This window comes from Chelonoidis abingdonii, chromosome 23, assembly GCF_003597395.2.
Source record: "Chelonoidis abingdonii isolate Lonesome George chromosome 23, CheloAbing_2.0, whole genome shotgun sequence".
NCBI lineage: Eukaryota > Metazoa > Chordata > Testudines > Testudinidae > Chelonoidis > Chelonoidis abingdonii.
The window spans coordinates 23,009,968-23,031,644 of record NC_133791.1 but is presented as its reverse complement, the minus strand read 5'-3'; the positions used below and the strand labels follow the sequence as shown (position 1 = coordinate 23,031,644).

Genomic DNA, 21,677 nt, shown 5'->3' with positions numbered 1-21,677 from the left:
GTTTATCACCCTGGAGCCAATACCCTCCCTGTCCTCCCAAAGTGGGCTCAAGGACCGTGAAGCCAGAGAGGGCACCTCTGCTGAGTGTACCTTTGTAAATATAATGCATGGTTGAAAAGCAAGGGTGTTTAATGATTAATTTGCCCGGAAGATTTGGGATGCATTTGCGGCCAGTACAGTGCCTCCTTTAAAATGGCCAACCCACCCAATGGGTGCTTGGTATGAAAACGGAGGCCGCTGCTGTTTGAAACCATTCCCACATGTTTTGAAGGCTGAAGAAGCTGAAAGACTGTGGCTTATCATGGCTGCCTGCGAGCTGAATTCTGTTGCCCGGCCCTGCATGTGTGATCTCTCACACCAAACCGGCAACCCCTCAATATAAGAGGCAAAATGTGACCTTGTACCAAAAGCACATGTGCTATGTAATGTTAAAAGCTTGGTTCACTATGAAAGAGTCTACCCACTGTTCTCTAAAATGTGTCTTTTTAAATACTACTCTCCCTTTTTTTCCTCCCGCAGCTGCAAATATTTCAACGCTCCCCCCATCATCTCCATCCCAGAGGCTAGTGGAGATAAGAAGGCAAAAAAAATGCACTCATGATGAAATATTATCTGAGCTCATGCAGTCCTCCCGCACTGAAAGAGCCAAGCAGAATGCGTGGAGGCAAACAATGTCAGAGTCCAGGAAAGCAGAAAACGAACACAAGGACAGGAGGGACGAATGAGATGAGAGGTGGCGGGAGCAAGATGAGAGATGGTGGCAGCACGATGAGTGTAGGCAGTATGCAATGCTCAGGCTACTGGGGGAATCAAACTGATATGCTTCGGCATCTGGTAGAGCTGCAGGAAAGGCAGCAGGAGCACAGATTGCCGCTGCTGCCCCTGTTTAACCGCCTGCCCACCTCCACAAGTTCCATAACCTCCTCACCCAGATGCCCAAGAACAATGGGGGGGGCCTTCCGGGCACCCAACCATTCCACCCCAGAGGATTGCCCAAGCAACAGAAGGCTGGCATTCAATAAGTTTTGAAGTGCAGAGTGGCCTTGTCCTTCCCTCCTCCCCTCATCTACCACCCCACTCAGTGCTTCCCTCCCCCCGACTTATTTGTGTGATGAATTAATAAAGAATGCATAATTTTGAAACAATAATGACTTTATTGCCTCTGCAAGTGATGATTAAAGGGGGGAGGGTGGCTGGCTTGCAGGGAAGTAGCGTGAACCAAGGGGGCGGGTTTTCATCAAGGAGAAACAAACAGAACTGTCACACCGAAGCCTGGCCAGTCATGAAACTGGTTTTCAAAGCTTCTCTGATGTGCAGTGCACCCAGCTGTGCTCTTCTAATTGCTCTGGTGTCTGGCTGCATGTAATCAGTGAGTGGCCAGGCGGTTTGCCTCAATCTCCTGCCCCACCATAAACTTCTCCCCCTTACTCTCTCAGATATTGTGGAGAACACAGCAAGCGGCAATAACAATTGGAATATTGGTTTAGCTGAGGTCTAACCGAGTCAGTAAACTGCACCAGTGCGCTTTTAAACGTCCAAAAGTACATTCTACCACCATTATGCACTTCCTCAGCCTATAGCTGAACAGCTCCTGACTACTGTCCAGGGTGCCTATGTATGGCTTCATGAGCCATGGCATTAAGGGGTAGGCTGGGTCCCCAAGAATAACTATAGGCATTTCAACGTCCCCAACAGTTATTTTCTGGTCTTGGAAGTAAGTCTCTTCTTGCATCTGCACAAACAGACCAGAGTTCCTGAAGATGTGAGCGTCATGTACCTTTCCCAGTCATCCCACATTGCTGTTGGTGAAACGTCCCTTGTGATCCACCAGTGCTTGCAGCACCATTGAAAAGTACCGTTTGAGGTTTATGTACTGGCTGCTAAGGTGGTCTGGTCCCAAGATAGGGATATCCATTCCATCTATCGCCCCACCACAGTTAGAGAATCCTATTGCAGCAAAGCCATTCACTACGACCTACACATTTTCCATAGTCACTACCCTTGATAGCAGCAGCTCAGTGATTGCATTGGCTACTTGGATCACAGCAGCTCCCACAGCATATTTACCCACTCCAAATTGATTTCCGACTGACCAGTAGCTGTTTAGTGTTGCAAGCTTACAGAGGGCTATCACCACTCGCTTCTGAACTGTGAGGGCTGCTCTCATCTTGCGCTTTAGGGCAGGAGAAAGCAAGTCACAAAGTTCCATGAAAGTGCCCTTACGCATGCAAAAGTTTCGCAGCCACTGGGAATCATCCCAGACCTGCAATACTATGTGGTCCCACCAGTCTGTGATTGTTTCCTGGGCCCAGAATCGGCGTTCCACGGCATGAACCTTCCCCATTACCACTATGATGTCCAAATTGCCAGGGCCTGTGCTTGGAGAGAAGTCTGTGTCCATGACCTCATCACTATTGTGATCGCACTGTCGTTGCCTCCTTGCCTGCTTTTGAAGGTTCTGGTTCTGCACATACTGCAGGATAAAGCGTGAGGTGTTTACAATGCTCACAACAGCAGTGGCTGTTCGGGCTCCATGCTTGCCGTGGTGTGGCATCTGCAGAGCAGGAGAGCACGGAAAAAAGGCGCGAAACGATTGTCTGCCGTTGCTTTCACGGGGGGGGAGGGGGGCGCAACTGACAGCATGTACCCAAAACCACCCGCGACAATGTTTTTGCCCCATCAGGCACTGGGACCTCAACCCAGAATTCCAATGGGCAGCAGAGACTTCGGGAACTGTGGGATAGCTACCCACAGTGCAATGCTCCGAAAGTCGACGCTAGCCACAGTACTGTGGACACACTCCGCCGACTTAATGCACTTAGTGGGGACACACACAATCGACTGTATAAAATTGCTTCCTAAAAATCGACTTCTATAAATTCGACCTAATTTCGTAGTGTAGACATACCCTTAAGAGTCTTTGAAGACTGTAGGTTTCCTGCACTACTTATTAACTTATGCCTATGCCTCGCTTGCAAATACCTATACTTATTTGCTAGAGACAGCTCTACATAAAAAATTGGGCAGTTGTTCAAAATGTACTCGAGCAATACACTGGGGTCACAGTCCCTTGTTAAATGGGGCTGATATAAATCACTTCCACGTGTTTCACTCAGCGACCTTCTCCAGCTTGAGCTGCTGCAGCCAGCTTGGCCACTTCAGTGAAGGCCCACATGGGCTTTGTCTAGACTGGAAAAACCCATCCTGCTAGAAAACACTTTAAATGAGATATTTTCTATCTAGCCCAACTTCAGATGCGATTTTGCCCTTAGCAGGAACAAGGACAGTCTAGTCCACATGTGACAGCAGCTTTCCCTGGTTAAATGCATGGTAATGTATATGGTAATTCAGTAACCTTGAGAGGAGTGGTGAAATAAAACCTGAAGGGAACAGGGAGTGGAGAGCAGAAGAGCGGAGTCACTCAGCACCAGGGCTGGAGCAATGCCAGGCGGCGCCAGCACAGGGCTGAACCAGCTATCTGCAAGACAAGGTGGGTGAGGTAATACCTTGTATTGCACCAACTTCTGCTGGTGAGAGAGCCACACTTTGGACCAACGCACAGCTTGGCAAGTTTGTAAGACTGATTGCCTGGGAACCGGGCCCCCCTACAACAGGGGCTGGAAGAGCCCACAGCTCTGGAAACCCTGGAGCCTGCAGGGAGCCCAGGGCGGGCTGCAGCGAGACGTGGGGGCGGGGTGCGTGTGTATGTAGGGTGATGCCATGGGCGGCCAGGGCGGGATGCAGCCGCTGCCGGGGCCGCAGGGCCCCAGGTGCAGCCGATACCAGGGCCGGCGGGGTCCGCGGAGGGCGGGGTGCAGCCGATGCCAGGGGCGTGCTGACCCGGGGGCGAGAGGCTCCGGGGGCTCCGGCGTGCGCGCGGGTCCCGGGCGGGCGAGGGGCTCCGGGGCTCCGGGGTCCGGGCCGGCGCGATGTCGGCGCAAGGGGGCCCGCGGACTTGGTCCGAGCGCGCCCCAGTGGCTGGGCTCCCACAGAGCAAAGGCCTGAGGGCCGCGCCGCGCAGGGGCCCCAAGCAGCGGCGGGAGCGGCGCCCGCTCGGGCTGAGGGCTCTTGGCGGCCGGGGCCAGCCGAGATCACTCACCCGCGCAGGCTCCTCCATGCGGCGCGGGCGGGAGGCAGCCCAGCCCGCTTCAGCCCCGGGAGCGGCGCTAGTGACAGCCGGAGGGCGGGGCTAAGGGAGTCATAGCAACCGGACCTTCTATTCTGATGCAGACGGGAAGCTTTGGGTCTGAGCGGCGGGAGTCATGGCAACGGGACGAACCATTCTATGAGGCGGGCTCGGCCCGCCTCTAGCCTGCCACAATCAGCCGGCCCCGCCCCCTGCTCTTGGCACCCTCCACCCTTTTGCCTGGGTCAGGCGCCTTCCCTCGGGGTCCCAGCCCCTCCCCGCTATACTCCACTGCCCGTGCGCTCCTCCAGCCGATTTGGTCCCGTTCCCCGCCTCACCTCAGTCTCTCTGAGGGCCACGCAGCTCCCCAGGGCCACCCAACACCCCGTCAGCCGGCACAGGATCAGGAAGGGTTTCCCCTGCAGTAATAACACCCAGAGGCCCCAGCCAGGATTGGGTCCCAGTGTGCTATGTTCATAGGAAGACACTAATTTATTTTTTAAATCATATAATTTGAAACGATCAAGCTGTACACATAGCTAACAGCTGTAGCCCCCCGAGGCGGTGGAACGATTTATATAGTGGAGTGCTGAGAACCACTGGACCAAACTAAACCCTGGATATGATGGAAACCACTTCAAGCCAAGGGGTGCAATACTCCCGGTTCCAACTTCCAGCATCTATGACAGCCCCATGGTCCCAGTGTCACCCTCATCCTGCCTTCCAGCCTCACTATTGTTTTTTACATTCTTTGTTACATCAGATTTCAAAGCACATTGACATCTCTTTGTGGCAGGCCTTGCAGAATTATAGTATCTTTTAAAGTTTCCCAACTTACACCTATGCTCTTGGATTCAAACACTTCTGCACATTTTACCTTACTTACTAAGGTCCTAATTCTATGACCATTGAAGCCAGTGGGAAATGTTTGGCCCTTTGCAGAATCAAGACACCTGTCAAAACCCACGACTGGTTCTGAAGACTTAGCTTGTATGGATTTGTTTTGGACAAAGGTCTAAATATGTTTCTGCCTTTGGTTTCAGGCCCAGGGTCCACTACATAGAGGGAAATAGTCTTCCTCAACCAGATCAAACAGACATCTGATTTGGGGGAAATGGTTGGTCACAAAGAACTCTTCTTCATTCCACAGAGCCATCTCCCCACTTGATGCCTCCCCAAGAAAGGATGATGATGTTTCTAAGCTGTCACATTGAGTACTGCTTGTATGGTCTACCTTTTTCTTCTACCCTTTGTCTGTTTTGTCCATTTAGACTAAGTTCTTCAGGGCAGGGGCTATTTACATAGTGCCCAGCACAATGGGTCTCCATTCTTGGTTGGTCCTTTGGTTTTACTATAATAAATAGCAACCTCAACAATAGGCAGAGCAGTCAAAAATATTTTAAAAATTACCTGCATTAAGATATATCTGTCCTTGTGACTTGTCTCCTAATTGCTCTTTGTCATCCATATTCCTGTCACTCTTCTGCCTAACCTCTAGGCTCGTAACATTCCTCATTTGCTGCTGCATCTCTGCCTCCCTTCCCCTTCCCATATTCTCATTTCTCACTTTCATCTCCTCCTTGCCCACCAGCTCTAATTTTCTCACTCTACTTCCCCACTCCTCTTATGTTCTATCTCCTCATCCTTCTCGGTCACTTCTCTCTCCTTTGATATTTCCTCCATCCCAGGTTCTCCCTTTATCCCTTCCCTTCTCCCACTACCACGCACTTTTCACTGTTCATTGCGGCCTGTATTTGCTCTACCATCATTGCTTGCACTGCTCTCTATCCTGTGGTGGCCTCTCTTTCTCCCACACTTCCCCACACCCATCATCCTCAAAGCTTCTCTCCCAGTCCTGTCGCTTCTAACACCCCATCCCCACTCTCCGTCTTTACCTTCCTCAAAAGAAACTGCCTTCTTCTATCTCAGAGATCGGCAACCTTTCAGAATTGGTGTGCTGAGTCTTCATTTATTCACTCTAATTTAACGTTTTACGTGCCAGTAATATATTTTAACGTTTTTAGAAGGTCTCTTTCTGTAAGTCTATAATATAACTATTGTTGTATGCAAAGTAAATAAGGTTTTTAAAACGTTTTAAGAAGCTTCATTTAAAATTAAATTAAAATGCAGAGCCCCCTGGACTGGTGGCCAGGACCCGGGCACCGTGCCACTGAAAATCAGCTCACGTGCTGCCTTTGGCACCCGTGCCATAGGTTGCCTACCCCTGTTCTATCTCCTTCTCTATGTTATTTACTGCCCCCCATTCTCCTCAAATCTTCCCTATCCTACTTCCTCTTTAATTCAAACTCCTCGCTCTTCTCTTCTCATTACAATTTCCCATCTTTGGGAACCTGCTGTTTCTTCGAACCCCATAACCGCTAACAATGCTGAGCCATGGATCAACAGCCCTACTCATCAAAACAGCTGCTCACTCACCTTCCCTCTCTCCTCTTTCCATCAAGTTCCCCCTCTCCAATCTCCATCTCATCTCCTTTAACAACGTTCATGTATCTCCTTCACTCCATCCCAGCATTTGCTCCTTCTGTGATTTCCAATTTATTAACATTCAAGGCTTCTCAACCCCAATTCTCAACTCTGCTGACTCAGCTGACAACTCCCTCTACTCAGCACTCTCCCACCATGTGGTTCATCCCTCCAACCCCAATCCTGGCCCACCCCAACAGCTGCTTCCTCCACTCCCTCCCATGCTGCTGAGCATTCCTGGTGCAAGTCCCATGATCCTGTTAAGATCCTCCACTGCACATTTGTTGTCAACTCATTTGATTCTACCGACTTGCTCGCCAAGCAGCACTCTGACTCCCAAACCCATACCAAAAAACTTTCATCATTTGGACTTCCTCCTTAAATTCCTATGAATAACACTTGACTTTTCTGAAAAAGATTGACAAGATGAGTCAGGGCCCCCCCACTATATCACTGAAACTGAGGCACTCATCTGCTTTCTTCATCTACTCTCTCCACCAATCCCATACTACCCTTCATATTTGATTGACCTTGTCCTGTTTTCACCACCTCCTCTGTCTCACTCTCTTTAGGTTCATTTCCCTCTTAGTATAAGCATTCCTTGACTGTTCAGTCTCCTGCCAGTCAAGTGTGATATGCAAAAGCCACTGTTTCCAGGAATTTTTGATAGTCTTGGAATGAGCAGAGGCTACCTTGAGGAATTTTGAATTTCTCTAGTAGTAGCTGAACTCTCAACCTCAGGGTCACATTCAATTTCCCTTTAAAAAAACCACCAGTGAGTCTGTTTCAACATAATTTAAATTAACTTCCATATTGCCCAGAGAGGTACAGCTAACGGCAGTTACCACCTCTCCTCACAGTATGTTAGAACAGTAATTAAGGAATGTGTTTCAATGTGAACATAGCAATACGGTACATGAAAGCAGAATTGAAAGTAAGGAGTGTGTCCTCGCAGCAGGTATGATGCCTGTGGGCTGGCTCTGATTGGTGTCAATCTCTACATGCTCCACAGCATGCATTTCTTTGACCTTGTGTTACATACTGGCACCACATGGCAGAAGATTATACCATTTTGCAAGGGTGACAAACCCATTAGCCAGCTTTTATTCCACCTTGGTTTCTTTGCCCACCAGGGATATTAGTTGGCAGCTGTGAGCACAGGCGTGGTTCATGGACATCCCTGATGCCTGCCCCTTCTACAGAGAGGGAGACCTGGGCACACACCTACCTCCACTGTGCCAGGTAACAGCTCCCTTCCACATCCTCCAGAACCTTCTGATGAGGTTCTAGCTGTACTTTCCATCAACATCTCCTCCTCTAAGGACTTCCTATCTGTGGCTCCATAAAATCACAAGACCTCCTCATCAACCTCCTTCTGTTACTGGCCAAAACGGTCATTTACCAAACCAGGAAGTAGTAGCTTGACAGGGAGGTTCACTGCAATTGCAGGGACTACTTCTGTTCCTATACTGTCTCACATCCAGAAAGAGTTTCTCTGACTTCTTCACCTCCTTTGTGGCGCTATGGGTACTGTCCAGAGTTCTCTGCTCAATGTCCCCATATGGTTCCCATTTTACATCTTTGATTGAATCCCCCACCTTCCTATTTAATCATTTGTTGTCCCCTGCCTCTGTGACCCCTCCCCCATTTAAGGGGGTAGGGGAAGGAATTTTGTTCTGATGGCCTCTGCCCACCCTTCTGGGACTTCAAAATGGGCTGCTACATGGAATTTTGAAGAAGCAGAAACTGTAACATGCACATATCTATCCCTTGCTTCCTCACCCCCACACAAGGAGAGGATTAGGGAAACACATCCCTCTCCTCTCTACAAACTCGCACAATATCATCCTTAGGGGAATGTTTTCATTTCAGTGTTTTGGGGTTGTTGTTTTTTTTACATAAGCAGCAAATAACTTATGAAGTCATGTATGAGCCAAACTATGTTGGATGTTCACACTTTTTACCTCATACACAATGCCTCAGATAGCGTTTTCCTCCATTTACTGCAATGAGATTTCCTCCAGTTCCACTCACACCCTCACAAAGTTCAATTTGTTTCTGATCATTCAGAGCTAGAACAAGCTGGTCCTTTCCTTTCAGAGTGTTGTTTATCTATAAATGCAGTGTGTCGAGACTGAAGATGGCTCACTATCTTCTCCTCTATTTCCACGCCTTGTGCTATTTCTTCATTAGAAAGTGATAACTTAGTTTCCGAATCTTTGGTTACAAGAAGAACAGATGTTCTCCGTGAATCAAGGACATTTGCTATCACCACCTGATGACGATATGTCTCCAGAGCCTTCCGTGATTTATCAATTAAGATGGAGGGATCAGTTTCTAACTTAAAGGAAATAACAAATGCTTCAGGAGCCCATTCTTTGACTAGAGGAGACAGCATTTTTGGCACCATCTTCATCGTGATCTGCATTGGGGAAAAAAAAAAAAAAAATCAGTGGATACCAGTAGTTTCAGTACACGTTACTATGACATTTAAATATGAGCGATAAAGACAGCAAATAGGGATGTGCCAGTTTCACATCACATTATGCTTAACAGTTCTGGGCTGTTTTACACTTAGGAATTATTTCCAAAATGCCATTCTGGAGGATCAAAGGTGTCATTAACGTACCCGCATAGTGAAACTCATTTTGGGTACCAGTTTGGATAACAAAAATGAGGATCTAATTAGCAGACAAATCAGCACAAATAGTATCAACATTCAAGCTCCTGCTATCCAGAAGCTAAATTCATCCCTAGTCTATTATTGAGGGAGAAGTAACCACAACGTTTATAACAATAATTCTGTTTGAAACTGAATTTTCAAACCTATAAAATACACATACATAATCAGACGTACTTGAAAATTGGTACTGCAGTTCAGAAAGTGAGATCTATGGTACAAATTTGGGGTCATTTGGTGAAGGAGTTCCCAAGATACAGTGCTCCAAAAAAATGCAGAAGCTTCAGAGGGGCTGAGCTGGACTACAGAAGCCAGACCACAGCCATGCCTTGTTTAATTTCTCATTTAAATAACAAGGGAAATTAACAATCACAACTGTATTAATATGGAGTTATGGTTCCAGATACTCCACAAGGTCCAATGGTCCTCATGCCCAAAGGCTACATGAGATGCTGATTCTCATGGCAGCAAGTCTGAAAGACAGTTTGGAACTGAGATGGCAGGAGACAAAGGGTTCATGTCAAGGCAAGCCCAAGACAGGGTTCAGCATTGAGAGTTGAGTGGGACTAGAAATACTGGAGTTGGTATCTATTTGAGTGATCTACAATGAAGATTCCTGGTGAAGAGTTGTGGGTCTTAGTAACTGCCAGGAAGACGGCCGTTGCATACTGCTTTGTGTGGACTTAGCACTGGAGTACCTTGGAAGGTATGGGAACAAATATGACCTGTCCAGAGAGCCAAAATAGGTGGAACATCACAGGACTGAGACAGCCATCACCAGCGGGTGTTATAGGAGGAAAGCTTGCTATGCCATGCCCATCCAACAGGGGGCACATTTGCAGTGAGTCCCTTCTACAGTGAAAAGCCTTTGTTCAATTAATATGGGATGAGATTAAATACTTGCAAAATGTATGTTAACGGATGAGATGGAAGAATCCAAGTATTTCAGATGAAGTAAATACCCTAGTATTGATTGAATAGGAGCTCAAGCTGTTGGTTTCCCACAAGAACCTTTTCCACTGATTATCATACCACCACCACATTGATTGTTTACTGGAGATTAGCTGAGTGGTTTGAGCATTGGCCTGCTAAACCCAGGGTTGTGAGCTCAATCCTTGAGGGGGCCATTTGGGAATTGGTCCTGCTTTGAGCAGGGGGTTGGACTAGATGATCTCCTGAGGTCCCTTCCAACCCTAATGATCTATGATTCTATAAGTGGTTGGTTGGTTGTTTTTAACAGGACAGTCTTTTGAAGCAGAGAGAGTCTGTGGTCCAACTGGAAAATCTGACCATTCTGGGTCTCCAGGTACGGACTTGTGAAGACAGAAATTTCTTCTGATAGTTGCAGATCTGAGAACTACTGTTGCCTTGCCCAGGCCAGGCCAATCATAACAACCCTGGTTTTGTCTTGCTTGATTTTCTTGAGAATTCTCTGAGTTAGAGGAAGGGGACTGGGGGGATGCATAGAGCAGACCTATTCCCCAGTCTAGATGAAATGCATCCAATGGACTGATTGTCTGCTTCTGCCCTGGAGCAAAACCTAAGGCATTTGGAGTTGTCTTGTTGCAAAGAGTTTTATGTCTGGATACCCCCACCAGGAGTAGATATTGTTTGCAATCAAGTCCTTGAGTGTCCACTCATAATTATGGTGTAAGTCTCTACTCAGCTGATCTGCTAATACAGTAACTCCTCACTTAACGTAGTTATGTTCCTGAAAAATGCAACTTTAAGTGTAATGATGTTAAGTGAATCCAATTTCTCCTTAAGAATTAATGTAAATGGGGGGGTGTTAGGTTCCAGGGAAATAATTTTTTTGCTATACAGTACAGTACTATAGTTGGGAGGTGCCCCCGGCTTACCCCACACAGGCACAGCCCACTGGCACTGGAGACAATGAGGCAGGCAAGGAGGCTGAAGGTGCTGTAGACTAGGAGAAGCACGTTGCGCAGCAGCTGCGGCAGCTTCCCCTACTCTGCAAGCACCCTCGGCCCACCCACTCCACCCCTTGCCCCAAACCCCAACACTTAACCAGCCTCTTCTTCCCCCTCTCCCCCTTTACTCCGCATGCCGCGTCCTCGCTCCTCCCCCCGCAGCAATTAGCTGGCTTCCAACATTCAGGACGCAGGGCGGGGGGGTAGGGGAGCCTGCACGCCAAGTCCTCGCTCCTCCCCACTCCCTTCTGAATGCCGCAAGCCAGCTGATTGCCATGGGCAGGAGGCCGGGGCGGGGAGAGGAAAGGTGCTGATCTGTGGGGTCTGCCAGTGGGTGGGAGGCGCTGCGGGGGAGGGGGACATAGGGAAGCTGAAACAAGGGCTACCAGCTGTGGACAAAGCAGGCAGCAAACGATGTTATAGCAAAGCACTGCACAACTTTAAATGGAGCATGTTTCGTAATTGAGCAGGGACATAAGATTGAAACAACATTAAGTGAGAGGACGTTGAGTGGGGAGTTACTGTGTGTTGTCCTTGCCTGTAAAAGTGAAGAGCTATGGGATACATTTGGTGTACCTTGCAACACTCCCACAAAGCCATGGCCTCTTTGCAGTTGGCAGGATTTGCTCCCTTGCTTGTTCACATAAAACATCGTCAGTAACTGCCTGAAACACTCTGTCCCGAAGGTGGGAAAGAAATTCAGGAATGTCAAAACATAGTTTTTTCTCCCAGAAATTCAAGTGACCACATTCAGACTACTACATGAGGGACAGGAACACCTTGGAGAGTGTTATATTCTCATAAACACATTGTACTGTATACCAAATACAGACATTCTTAATCAGTGTTGTAACTTGTTCTGCTCCCCTAGGGTGAGAACCAGATGTAGGTTGCCAAAACCACAAGGCCCATCAGCTTGAAAAAGAACATCACTGGAGTTGTCCTCCAATATACCTATTGCTGTAAGGATTTTAAAGTACCTTTCTTCTGGGAAAAAAGCGCTGCCTTTTTGAGAATCCAGAATTGCCTCAATAAAAGATACTATCTGGATTGGAGTTCTGTGTGAGTCTTCCAGTTTATCTTGAGCCAAAGCGTTAGGAACTCATATTTGCGACATAGCTATTGCTAGATCTTCCTGTGAGGAAACACTAATGAGCCAATCATCTAAGTAAAGGTAGATCTGGAAAACCTGATCTCTCTTGCAGTAGACCCTGCATCTTTTAGTTTCTCTAGAAACCTCAACTGTTCTAGAGCTAAACAGCCCTTCCCCATCAAATAGAAAGCCTTTTACTTGGGTTACTGTCTCTGAAGGGAGTCTGGACAACTGCAGACTCCAATGGTGCCTCAAGGTGATCACAGATGCTAATGCTCTGGATGTCATATCTGAAGAATTGAAAGATGCTCTCAATCAAGTGAACTTTTGTAATCAGTCTGTTGTCTAGTTTTGTCTGCTCTTCCGGTAGTAACTGTGCAAACTATACTCCTTGGGGAATTCTGCACTACTGTGCATATGCAGAATTTATGTCCCCCACAGATTTCTTTGCTTTCCCGCAGTAAAATGATTTTCTGACGGGGAAGCAAAGGGAAGCCACAAGAGTGGTCATGCGACCCTCCCCAGCAGTATGTTTCGGGTGCCCTGGGCAGCTGGCAGAGAGGTAAATCACTGTGGGGCAAGCGGTGGACTAGGGAAGACCCAGCTGGTGGCACCTACCCTGGGCCGGCTCAGCTGCTAGTCCTGGCTGCGCTGGGGAGGACGGGACTTCCTCTTCCCCTGCACGACATCCTGGGCCGTGTCAGACCCACCCCCCGATTTCTCCCCTGGCTGTAGGAAGCTCTGCAAACTCTATTCTCACATATACAACCGCAATTCCTGCTCCAATCACTCTCTGCTGCAGTGGGAGGGATCACTGTACAGGGAGCTGCTCCCCCATCCTCCCAACCCCTGTGCATCCAGACCCCCTCATACCCAGACCTTCTCACACAGTCTCACCCCCTCCATTCAGAGCCCCCCGCCCCCATGAGCCCCACTTCCCTTGCACCTGGACTACCCTGATGAGCCACCCACACCTGGATCCCCACCCAACTGAGCCCCACTCCCTCAGCATCTGGACCCCACCCCCACTGAGCCACTCATACCCAGAACCCCTTGCCAAGCTCTATCCCCTCCCACACCCAGAGCACCCACACTGAGCCCCAACCACCTTCACCTGGACCCCCCTGCAGAGTCCCATTACCCAGAACTCCTCAACAAATCCCTGTGCATCCAGATCCACCCTGCACCCAGATCACCCACTGAGCTGCTCACACCCAGATTGCCCCACACAGAACCCTCTCAACCCACCACTACATCTCCCCACACTAAGCCCCTCCACACTTGGATCCTGCCGTGCTCAGCCTGCCTGCCCACATCTGGTGCACCTGGCATGGAGGGGCAGGGCCTGGAGTGTTTCTCGGGCAGGCCCTGTCCTTGCACTGTGCCAGGTCTGGGTGCAGCCTCACTGCTGAGTCTGTGTCTTGGGGGGGAACTGCACTGTGATCTCCCACCTCTGTGAAGCCAGTGGACTATGCTCCACAATGCCATGCTGGAGCCTCCACATTTATTTGACAAAAAAAATTTGCAGAATTTTAAAATTTTGTGCGCAGAATTTAATTTTTTGGCACAGAATGCCCTCTGGCGTAAAACTATCTTCTCCCATAAGTGATACTGATAGCTTGGACTAGCTGATAACTGGCATGTGGCAGAGAATACCTTTCTGCAAAGAGCACCTGATTTCTTACTCTTTTTATTTGAAAGAGTACAGCAGACTTGACTGCCTTTAGGTCTTTGCAGGGCCACTACCACTACCAATGAATCTGCATAGAGCTGGACTAACCAGAAGCTCTGAGGCAGTTGGTATAACTTATCTTTTTTTGAAATTGTTCATCCAGATGCTGGATTTAATCCAGTATTTTTTTGCTGGCTGGAACAAACCATCTAGGACTGACTGGGGTAATTTTACTCCTAGTGGGTGAATCCAGAATATCAAAAACTGGGTATGTGATTTCCTCTAATACAACAGAAGGGATGTTCAGGGTTGTAGCCATCCTTTCTATAATGTTATGCTGTCTATAAATTTGTATTTTCTGGAAGAAGATGCTTCCGCATTGTCATCCAGTGATGTCTGAACCTCCACATCCATATCTGTGTGTTCATCAGGACCTTCTATTTCTTCTTCAGGGAGTATCTAGGGTTAATGAAGGAGACCTTTCCTTTGGTATTAGCAAGAGTGGTGGAACCTTTCCGCTGAATCTTGTGAGAGCAGGCTCCTTTAATAAGTGCCTGGAGAAAAGCCAAACCAGCCCCATTGCCTGTGGAAATCATAAACCATGGGTGAAGGCAGGTGAATTTGAGGGCTGAAAGATCAGAACTGGAAGACTTAAGAACTTTTTCTAGATTCCCTGATTTGTTCCCTGGATAACAAACTGGTTTGGAGGAACGAGGAGAGTTGGGCATGTAAGCACTTCAGCAGGCACTGCTATTAGAAGGTTCCATCAGTCCAAGCTTCACTGTTTGCACATCCTGACAGTGTACATGTACAGAGGCTACTCGAAGAATAAATACAGAAGACAGCTTCTGGAAGGAAAGAACACCTTGCTTCATTCTTCAATGATCCCTTCAGGCTACATACAGGAGACAGCTACCTCTGCAGCCTGCTAGCTAAGCCTAGGTCTCAGAGGTTAGGGCACTGGACTAGGAATCAGAAGGACTGGGTTCTATTCCCAGCTCTGTCACTGACCTACTGTGTGATCTTAAGCAAATCACTTCCCTTCTCTGCACCTCAGTTTTCCTTCTCACCTTTTATCTAATTTGTCCAGCTAGACTATAAGCTATTCAGAGCAGGGACTGTCTCCTCCCTCATGTTCACAAAGAGTCTGTCTCAACTGGGACTGAATCTCAACTGGGGCTTCCAAGTGCTACCAGAATACAAATAACTAATAATGGAGAGTGAGTTGTTTCCATGGAGGAATTACATGAGAAAGGATGATTTAAAAAGGAATCTGGAGATCCCAGTAAAATAGCTACCTATCAGAAAGGAAGCTTTTAATAAAGGGAAGTCTCGAGAACAAAACCACAGGAGAAAGAGGCAGACTTAGGCTTTTGTTGACTGACAATCTAATGAATAGGGATGACTGGTTTGGTAGACGCTATAGTGGTGCCATAGCACACTGTTTTCAAAGTGCTGAGCCATTGTAAGGCCTCTTAGGGTTTGGCTACACTTGCAGCTGTACAGTGCTGGGAGTTAAAGCTGTCTTCGTACAGCTGTGTAGGGAAAGCGCAGCAGTGTGGCCACACTGACAGCTACCAGCGCTGCAGTGTGGCCACATTTGCAGTGGTATTGGGAGTGATGCATTATGGGCAGCTATCCCAGCGTTCAAGTGGCTGCAACGTGCTTTTCAAAAGAGGGGGGTGGAGTGGAGTGTGACAGGGAGCATGGGGCAGAGAGAATGGATTTTTGGAGCCGACACTGTGTCAGCTCCCTGCCTTGCAAATTCTGACCACTTCCCCCACCCCTCTCTCATTCATTCTTAAATGCAAATTGCCTTCAGACCAGATAACCAGCTGCTCCAACGGACTCCCCCCGCCACCCCACCCTGCTGTTTCTGTCCTCAAGCAAACACTAGCTGTGGACATTCCCTGCCTGCCTCTGCTCGAGCAAACAGTAGCTGTGTTTGTTTTTTAGATAAGCAGCTCCCAGAGCCCCAAGCTCACAACAAACAAAGAGAGGCATCTTAACAAAACAAAGAGTTCTTTAGTTAAAAGCATTATGGGAAAATTCCGGAGGTCAGTTACAGCGTAGTAAGATTAATCGCTGTTTACACTGGCACTCCAGCGCTGCAGCACCAGCGCTGTTCTCTTTATTTCTCTTGTCCATGTGGAGTACAACCAGTGCTGTAGCCAGGGAGATACAGCTATGTATGTGCCTTGCCAGTGTGGACGGGGAGTAAGTTGCAGCGCTGTAAAGCCACTACCAGCACTGCAACTCTCCAGTGTGGCCAAGGCCTTAGTCCCTGTGAGATGAGTATTAACACTCCAGGTTTGTATATGAACTCTCAGACATACAGGAGTAAGTGACTTGCCCAAGGTAACTTAATAAGTCAGTTTGAGATCAGGTAATATGGCCCAGGAGTCCTAGCTCCCCCCAGAGCGCTACTAGCACATCAAATCAAGAAGCCAGATTTCACTCCATATCACACTTTTGGCAAGCGAAATCCAACAAGGGACAGAGTAAGGCCCAGTGCCTAGGAGAAAATGCATCACCTGCAGGGGACCCTCAGAGGACTGGATCTTGTGCTCCGGCATCTCTGATGCTGGGATGTAGAAATCTGACACGGCTGCTGCCAGGTAGAACATCACACTGGAACCTGCGGGTAAAGGAGCCAGAATCACGGAGGGCCCCAGGCAGGGCTGATCCCACCCCAGCAATGCCAGGACCTCCCCAAACAGGGATGACCCCTCCCCCACACAGTCATCCCAGCTCAGCCCAAGGGTCCATCTGCCCCAGCAGCATCCGGCCAGTGCGATACACCCTCGACAGGGCCAATCCCCACCCCGAGGCCAGAACCCCACGAACAGGACTGACTCCCAGTCCCACGCCCGCAGGGCGGCTGCCCGCCCCTTCCCGCGGCCGCCCCGTACCGAAGGGCGCCAGGGCCCTGGCGGCGGCCCGCAGCAGCGCTAAGTACTCGGTGAGGCTGGTGAACTCGAGCGGCAAGAGCGCGCCTGCCTCCTTGGCGCGCTGGTACCCGAGCAGCGCGGGCACGAGCCCCGGCAGCGCATCTGGGTCAGCAGCAACGCTAGGCCCCGGCTGTACGCGCAGAGCGTCCAAGAGAGCGGGCCCCGGAGGCGGGAGCGCGCGCGCCCAGGGGAAGGCGGAGCGCGCTCGATGCAGGAAGCAGACGCCGTATCCGGCGCGCACGAGGCGCTCGGCCGAGGCCGCCCCGCGCCGCCCGCTGCTGAAGTTCTCCAGAAAGCGCACGGCGCGCGCCTCCAGCGGCACCTGCGTCCCGCCCGACGTCACCAGCGCCACGAGCCGCCCGCGCTCCCTCTGCACCGCTGCCCAGGACCCGCCACGCGCTGCTCCGCCTCCAGCGCGGCCGGCCCGGGGCTGTCTGTGCCAGCCGCGGCCGCCATGCCGACTGGCCTGTCCGCTTCCGCACCGGAAGTTGCCGCCCGGCCGCGTCCCGGAAACGCCCGGGGGCTGCCCCCACGCCGGAAGCGCCTGGTTGCTCGGCAACGCGCCGCTTCCCGGCAACGTGGCAGGGCGGGAGGATGGAAATCGGGCGCATGGGCACTGGTGCCGCACTGGCGCTGCCCCGGGGGCGGCGGCGGAGCTGCGAGCTGTGCGGCGGCCCGGCCCAGCTGCGCTGCGGAGCCTGCCGCGTCACCTATTACTGGTGAGTTCCGGGCTCTGCGCCTCCGACCCTCCGGTGCCCCTTCTCCCCCTCAGGCCGCCCGGCGTCCCGCCCCAGGCTCCTCCCCCTTCAGCTCCCTGGCCACCTCCCTCCTCGTTTCCCCCTCCCAGATCAGCGGTTCCGCGGCATGCGGGGGGAGGAGCAGGGACGGGAGCAGGCGGGGTGGGAGGGCGGCCTTGGGCGAAGGAGTAGAGTGGAGGGGCGGGGGAAGAGCGGGAAGAGGCGGGGGGAACTTGGGGAGGGATAAAGTGTTAGTGGGTCAGCCCTCGGGTAGAGAGGAAGTCGGCGCCTAAGCCTGAGGCCAGGTCTACACTACAGATTAAATCGATTTTAGATACGCAATTTCAGCTACGAGAATAGCGTAGCTGAAATCGAATATCTGAAATCGATTTACTCGCCCGTCTTCACCGCGCGGCTCGCCGTGTCGAATCCGGAAGTCCGGTCGTCCAGCTGGAGTTCCGGAACCGATCTAAGCACGCTCTGGGATCGAGATATCGCTTCCAGACCAGACGCGATATTTCGATCCCCGAGCAATCGATTTTAACGCGCCGATCCGGCGCGTAGTCTAGACGTGGCCTGAGTCTATTTGCATAATGGAGACCTGCTAATATCCAGTGGCTGCAAGCTGAAGTTAGATAAGTTCAGACTATGCTGTAAATGTTTAGGCATGAGGGTATTAATGATTGGAACAGTTTACCAAGGGTTTTGATGGATTCTCCATCACTGGGAATATTTAAATCAGGGGTAGGCAACCTTGCGGCACACAAGCTGATTTTCAGTGGCACTCACACTGCCTGGGTCCTGGCCACGTGTGACTCTGGCTTTTTTTTGCCACCCCAAGCAACAAAAAAAAGGGGGGTGGGGCAGCTGGAGTAACAAAGGAGGGGGCGGGACCAAAAACATGGAATGGAAAAGCAGGGGAGGGAACAATTACACGGCACAGCTGGAGTGGCAAGCAGCAGTGGGGGGAGACAAAACGAAAACAGCACAGCCAGCAAAGCAGGGGGAAAAAACTAAACAAAAATACCCTACAGGGTGCAGGGGGACTCCCTGTGAGGGAGCGGGGGGGCAGAGAGAAGGGGGGGCAGCCAGCCCTTCAACGGGGCGCTCGCCACATGGCTCTAACCACCGTGCCGCCTGCCGGGAGGGCTCCACTCCCGTTGGCAGGGAGGGAAGGACACAGGCTGCCCTGCTGAGTTTGCTGCAGAGCGCTCCCCTCTGCGCTGCCATCCCCTACAGGGCAGCCGGAGCAGCAAACAAACAAACAAACAAAAAAAAAGCAGCCATGCCGTCCTAGGTTTGGGCAGAATGCCGCCCCGTAGAATCTGCGGCGCCAAGCACGAGGTTGTTTGGCTGGTGCCTGGAGCTGGCCCTGGTCCTGGCCACCAGTCTGGGGGGCTCTGCATTTTAATTTAATTTTAAACAAAGCTTCTTAAACATTTTGAAACCCTATTAACTTGCCATACAACAATAGTTTAGTTATATGTTATAGACTTCTAGAAAGAGACCTTCTAAAAACGTTAAAATGTATTACTGGCATGTGAAACCTTAAATTAGAGTGAATAAATGAAGACTCAGCACAACACCTCTGAAAGGTTGCTGATCCCTGGTTTAAATCACAATTGGATGTTTTTCTAAAAGATAAGCTCACTTCAAACAAGAGGTCAGAGTAGTAAGCATAATTGTTTCTTCTGGCCTTATAGTCTATGAATTAAAATTGGAATTTAAAGTCCTGAGCTAGACCTACAAACTCCTTAACAGACTGTATTCTGGCTGCCTCAGCAACCCTCTCTGTGACTTTTCAAGATGGCTGTACCACACAGGAGCAGTTCAGTAAGAGGATTATCCATTGAAACTGGGGTCTCCAAACTTTTTACATCATGCTCCCCCTTACCTTAATCTGTGCTCCAGGAGTGGAGCTGCAGCCAGGGGCTGGGGCTGGGGCTGGGTGGTGCTCACTCCCCTACTCCCCCATGGGGGCTGACCTAGGCCCTGCCGTGCCCCCCTGAACATTCTGCCATGCTCCATAGGGATGCACCCCACAGTTTAGGAGCCACTGGTTTAGATTACCAGGCTTGATAGGCAGAGCATTCTTAGTGGCAAGACTACAGCTATGGTAGTCTGCCAAAACAACACATACACACCTTTGTATGGAGGAGTATGGAACAGGGTAGATTGATTTAAGTCACTGATTTTAATTATGATTTAAGGCAGCAATCAGGAAACTTTGATTTAAATAATTGATTATAGTGTACTATATTTGTATTTTTTAATTATTTTTCTAAAGAAACATGGATTCTCATTGGTTGATAATCATTGCAACATGCTGATTTGCAATTAAATATAGCCTATGCATTAAATTTGGTACTTTTTTTTTGGTGCTAATCAGGTACCTCCATTGTATCTATATGCATTTACTTTATGTTTATTTAAAATACACAGATTGTTAATTTTTACATTTTTATTTTTAGAAAATGGTGACTAATCCATTTCTTATTTATTAGATGGTTAATTTTTACTCATGATTTATATAAAGCTCTGTTTGAATTGAAATTCAATTAAAAATGCACAACTTTTTATTAAATAAAACTACTTAAAAGTGATGGGGAAAATGATCAAAAAGTTTATCAAAAATGTTTTGCATTTAAAACTAACTGATTTATCAAACAAAGGTACAGTTATGTGTAGATAATGAATTGACCTGATTCTTTCTGGTCACCATGTCCTACAAGATTTTAGAATTAGTAGATCCTCTTACACCTAGATTTTATTCATAGATTGAAAGAAAAGTTTTTCTGCTTTTTCAGCTCTCAATCACTGTCTCAACTTTTAATGAACTAGTCATTGAACTGAGCTAGTTGAATAGATTGAAATGAAGCAGATATTCTCTCTGCATCCACAGAAGAGGTCACTGCTGTCAGAAGCTGGTTTAGCACTTCAGCAAACTCCGGTTCCAGATCCTTAGTCAGTGACTTCCACCAGTTCAGTGATTTGACTTTCTTTAAAACTTGGTAGCAAACATGTAGTGCTTAATACTATTGTTTGTATTTAATTTAAATTATTTTCATTGAGTATACGTGTAGCCTATAGTTTAATTTTTAAAAGAAACATTTAACTTAAATAAAAAAAATCTGATTTGAATAAAAGCTGGTTTTCAGTTTTTTTAAATTACTATTTTTTACCCACTCTGGTATGGTGAGAAAATACCATTTTTGTTGAACTCTGATACTTCAGGGGAAAAAAAAATCAGCACCAAGATCCTGATCCTACAAATACTTAAGTGCATTCTTGACTTCAAGCATCTGAACTTTCATTGACTTCAGTAGATATGAATAAGTATTTGCAGGCTTGGTGTCTTAATATAATAGAAATATACAAAAGAGAAGTAACTGTTGTTATGGCTGTTTATTGGGTGGGGTAATGTGCTCACAGAAAGTTGAAGCAGTTTGCCTAAGGGCATTGTGACCAAATGGATAAGCCATGAGTTTGTAAAAAAATTTATAGAAAATGGACCAGCAGCATAATATGTTGATCTCTATATTAAAATAAAAGGTTAGAAGCTTATAGCCAAATGCCGATACCAAGCAATGCTCTTGGCCAATGAGGCTAACTGGGTGTTGTGACAAAGTTCCTCCTCTACCTTGGTGAGTCCTGCACTTATTGGCAGATTTGTTCACCTCAGGCCACGTCTACACTACGGGATAATATCGAATTAGCTAAAATCGGTTTTATAAAACTGATATAAATTCGATTTCATGCGGCCACACTAGGCACAGTAATTCGGCGTTGTGCGTCCATGGTCCGAGGCTAACGTCAATTTCTGAAGAAAGAAGAGTGTTTGGAGGAGAACCATGGGGAATCAGCCCAGGGACGTATGTAGATGTACATGCAGCTACGTTACAGAGCACTATAGACAGCTGGACAATCCACAGGGCCCTTGCGCGCTGGACTCAGAATAGAGGATGGATGCCTGCGGTTCCTCTCCAACTTCCTGATCAGACAC

General features: G+C 48.7%; 3 protein-coding genes across 4 annotated transcripts in view; 1 reads left to right on the top strand and 2 right to left on the bottom strand.

Annotated features, from left to right (window-relative positions):
* Positions 1-4,342, bottom strand: part of CCDC30 (coiled-coil domain containing 30) — a 161,038-nt gene extending 156,696 nt beyond the window's left edge. Inside the window, exon 1 of the mRNA XM_075060183.1 lies at positions 4,100-4,342. Within this exon, the coding sequence (XP_074916284.1) occupies positions 4,100-4,117 (18 nt within the window). The 5' untranslated portion in view covers positions 4,118-4,342. The remainder of the gene's footprint in view (positions 1-4,099) is intronic.
* Positions 4,343-7,390: 3,048 nt separating this feature from the next.
* Positions 7,391-17,394, bottom strand: PPCS (phosphopantothenoylcysteine synthetase). 2 transcript variants are annotated; one of them, XM_075060190.1, is made up of 3 exons: positions 16,899-17,394; positions 16,521-16,624; positions 7,391-9,032 (listed from the first exon to the last, which is right to left on the bottom strand). In XM_075060190.1, the coding sequence occupies exons 2-3, from the start codon at positions 16,611-16,613 to the stop codon at positions 8,673-8,675; spliced, it is 453 nt and encodes a 150-aa protein (XP_074916291.1). In that variant the 5' UTR covers positions 16,614-16,624; positions 16,899-17,394; the 3' UTR covers positions 7,391-8,672. The 2 variants fall into 2 exon arrangements, with proteins under 2 accessions (XP_074916291.1, XP_032654391.1); XM_032798500.2 differs by having other exon boundaries at positions 17,260-17,321.
* A 176-nt stretch (positions 17,395-17,570) lies between these two features.
* ZMYND12 (zinc finger MYND-type containing 12) overlaps positions 17,571-21,677 on the top strand; it is a 30,762-nt gene continuing 26,655 nt past the window's right edge. The window contains exon 1 of the mRNA XM_032798501.2: positions 17,571-17,656. The gene's annotated coding sequence lies outside the window, so the exon portion shown is untranslated. The remainder of the gene's footprint in view (positions 17,657-21,677) is intronic.

What these genes read in the sequence shown, in the direction of transcription:
- PPCS (XM_075060190.1), bottom strand. Translation starts at nt 16,613, where the DNA reads ATGTTCTACCTGGCAGCAGCCGTGTCAGATTTCTACATCCCAGCATCA. An exon ending in CCTCTGAGGGTCCCCTGCAG is followed by an intron (nt 9,033 to 16,520) that starts GTGATGCATTTT and finishes TCCCCAATGCAG; the next exon opens with ATCACGATGAAGATGGTGCC.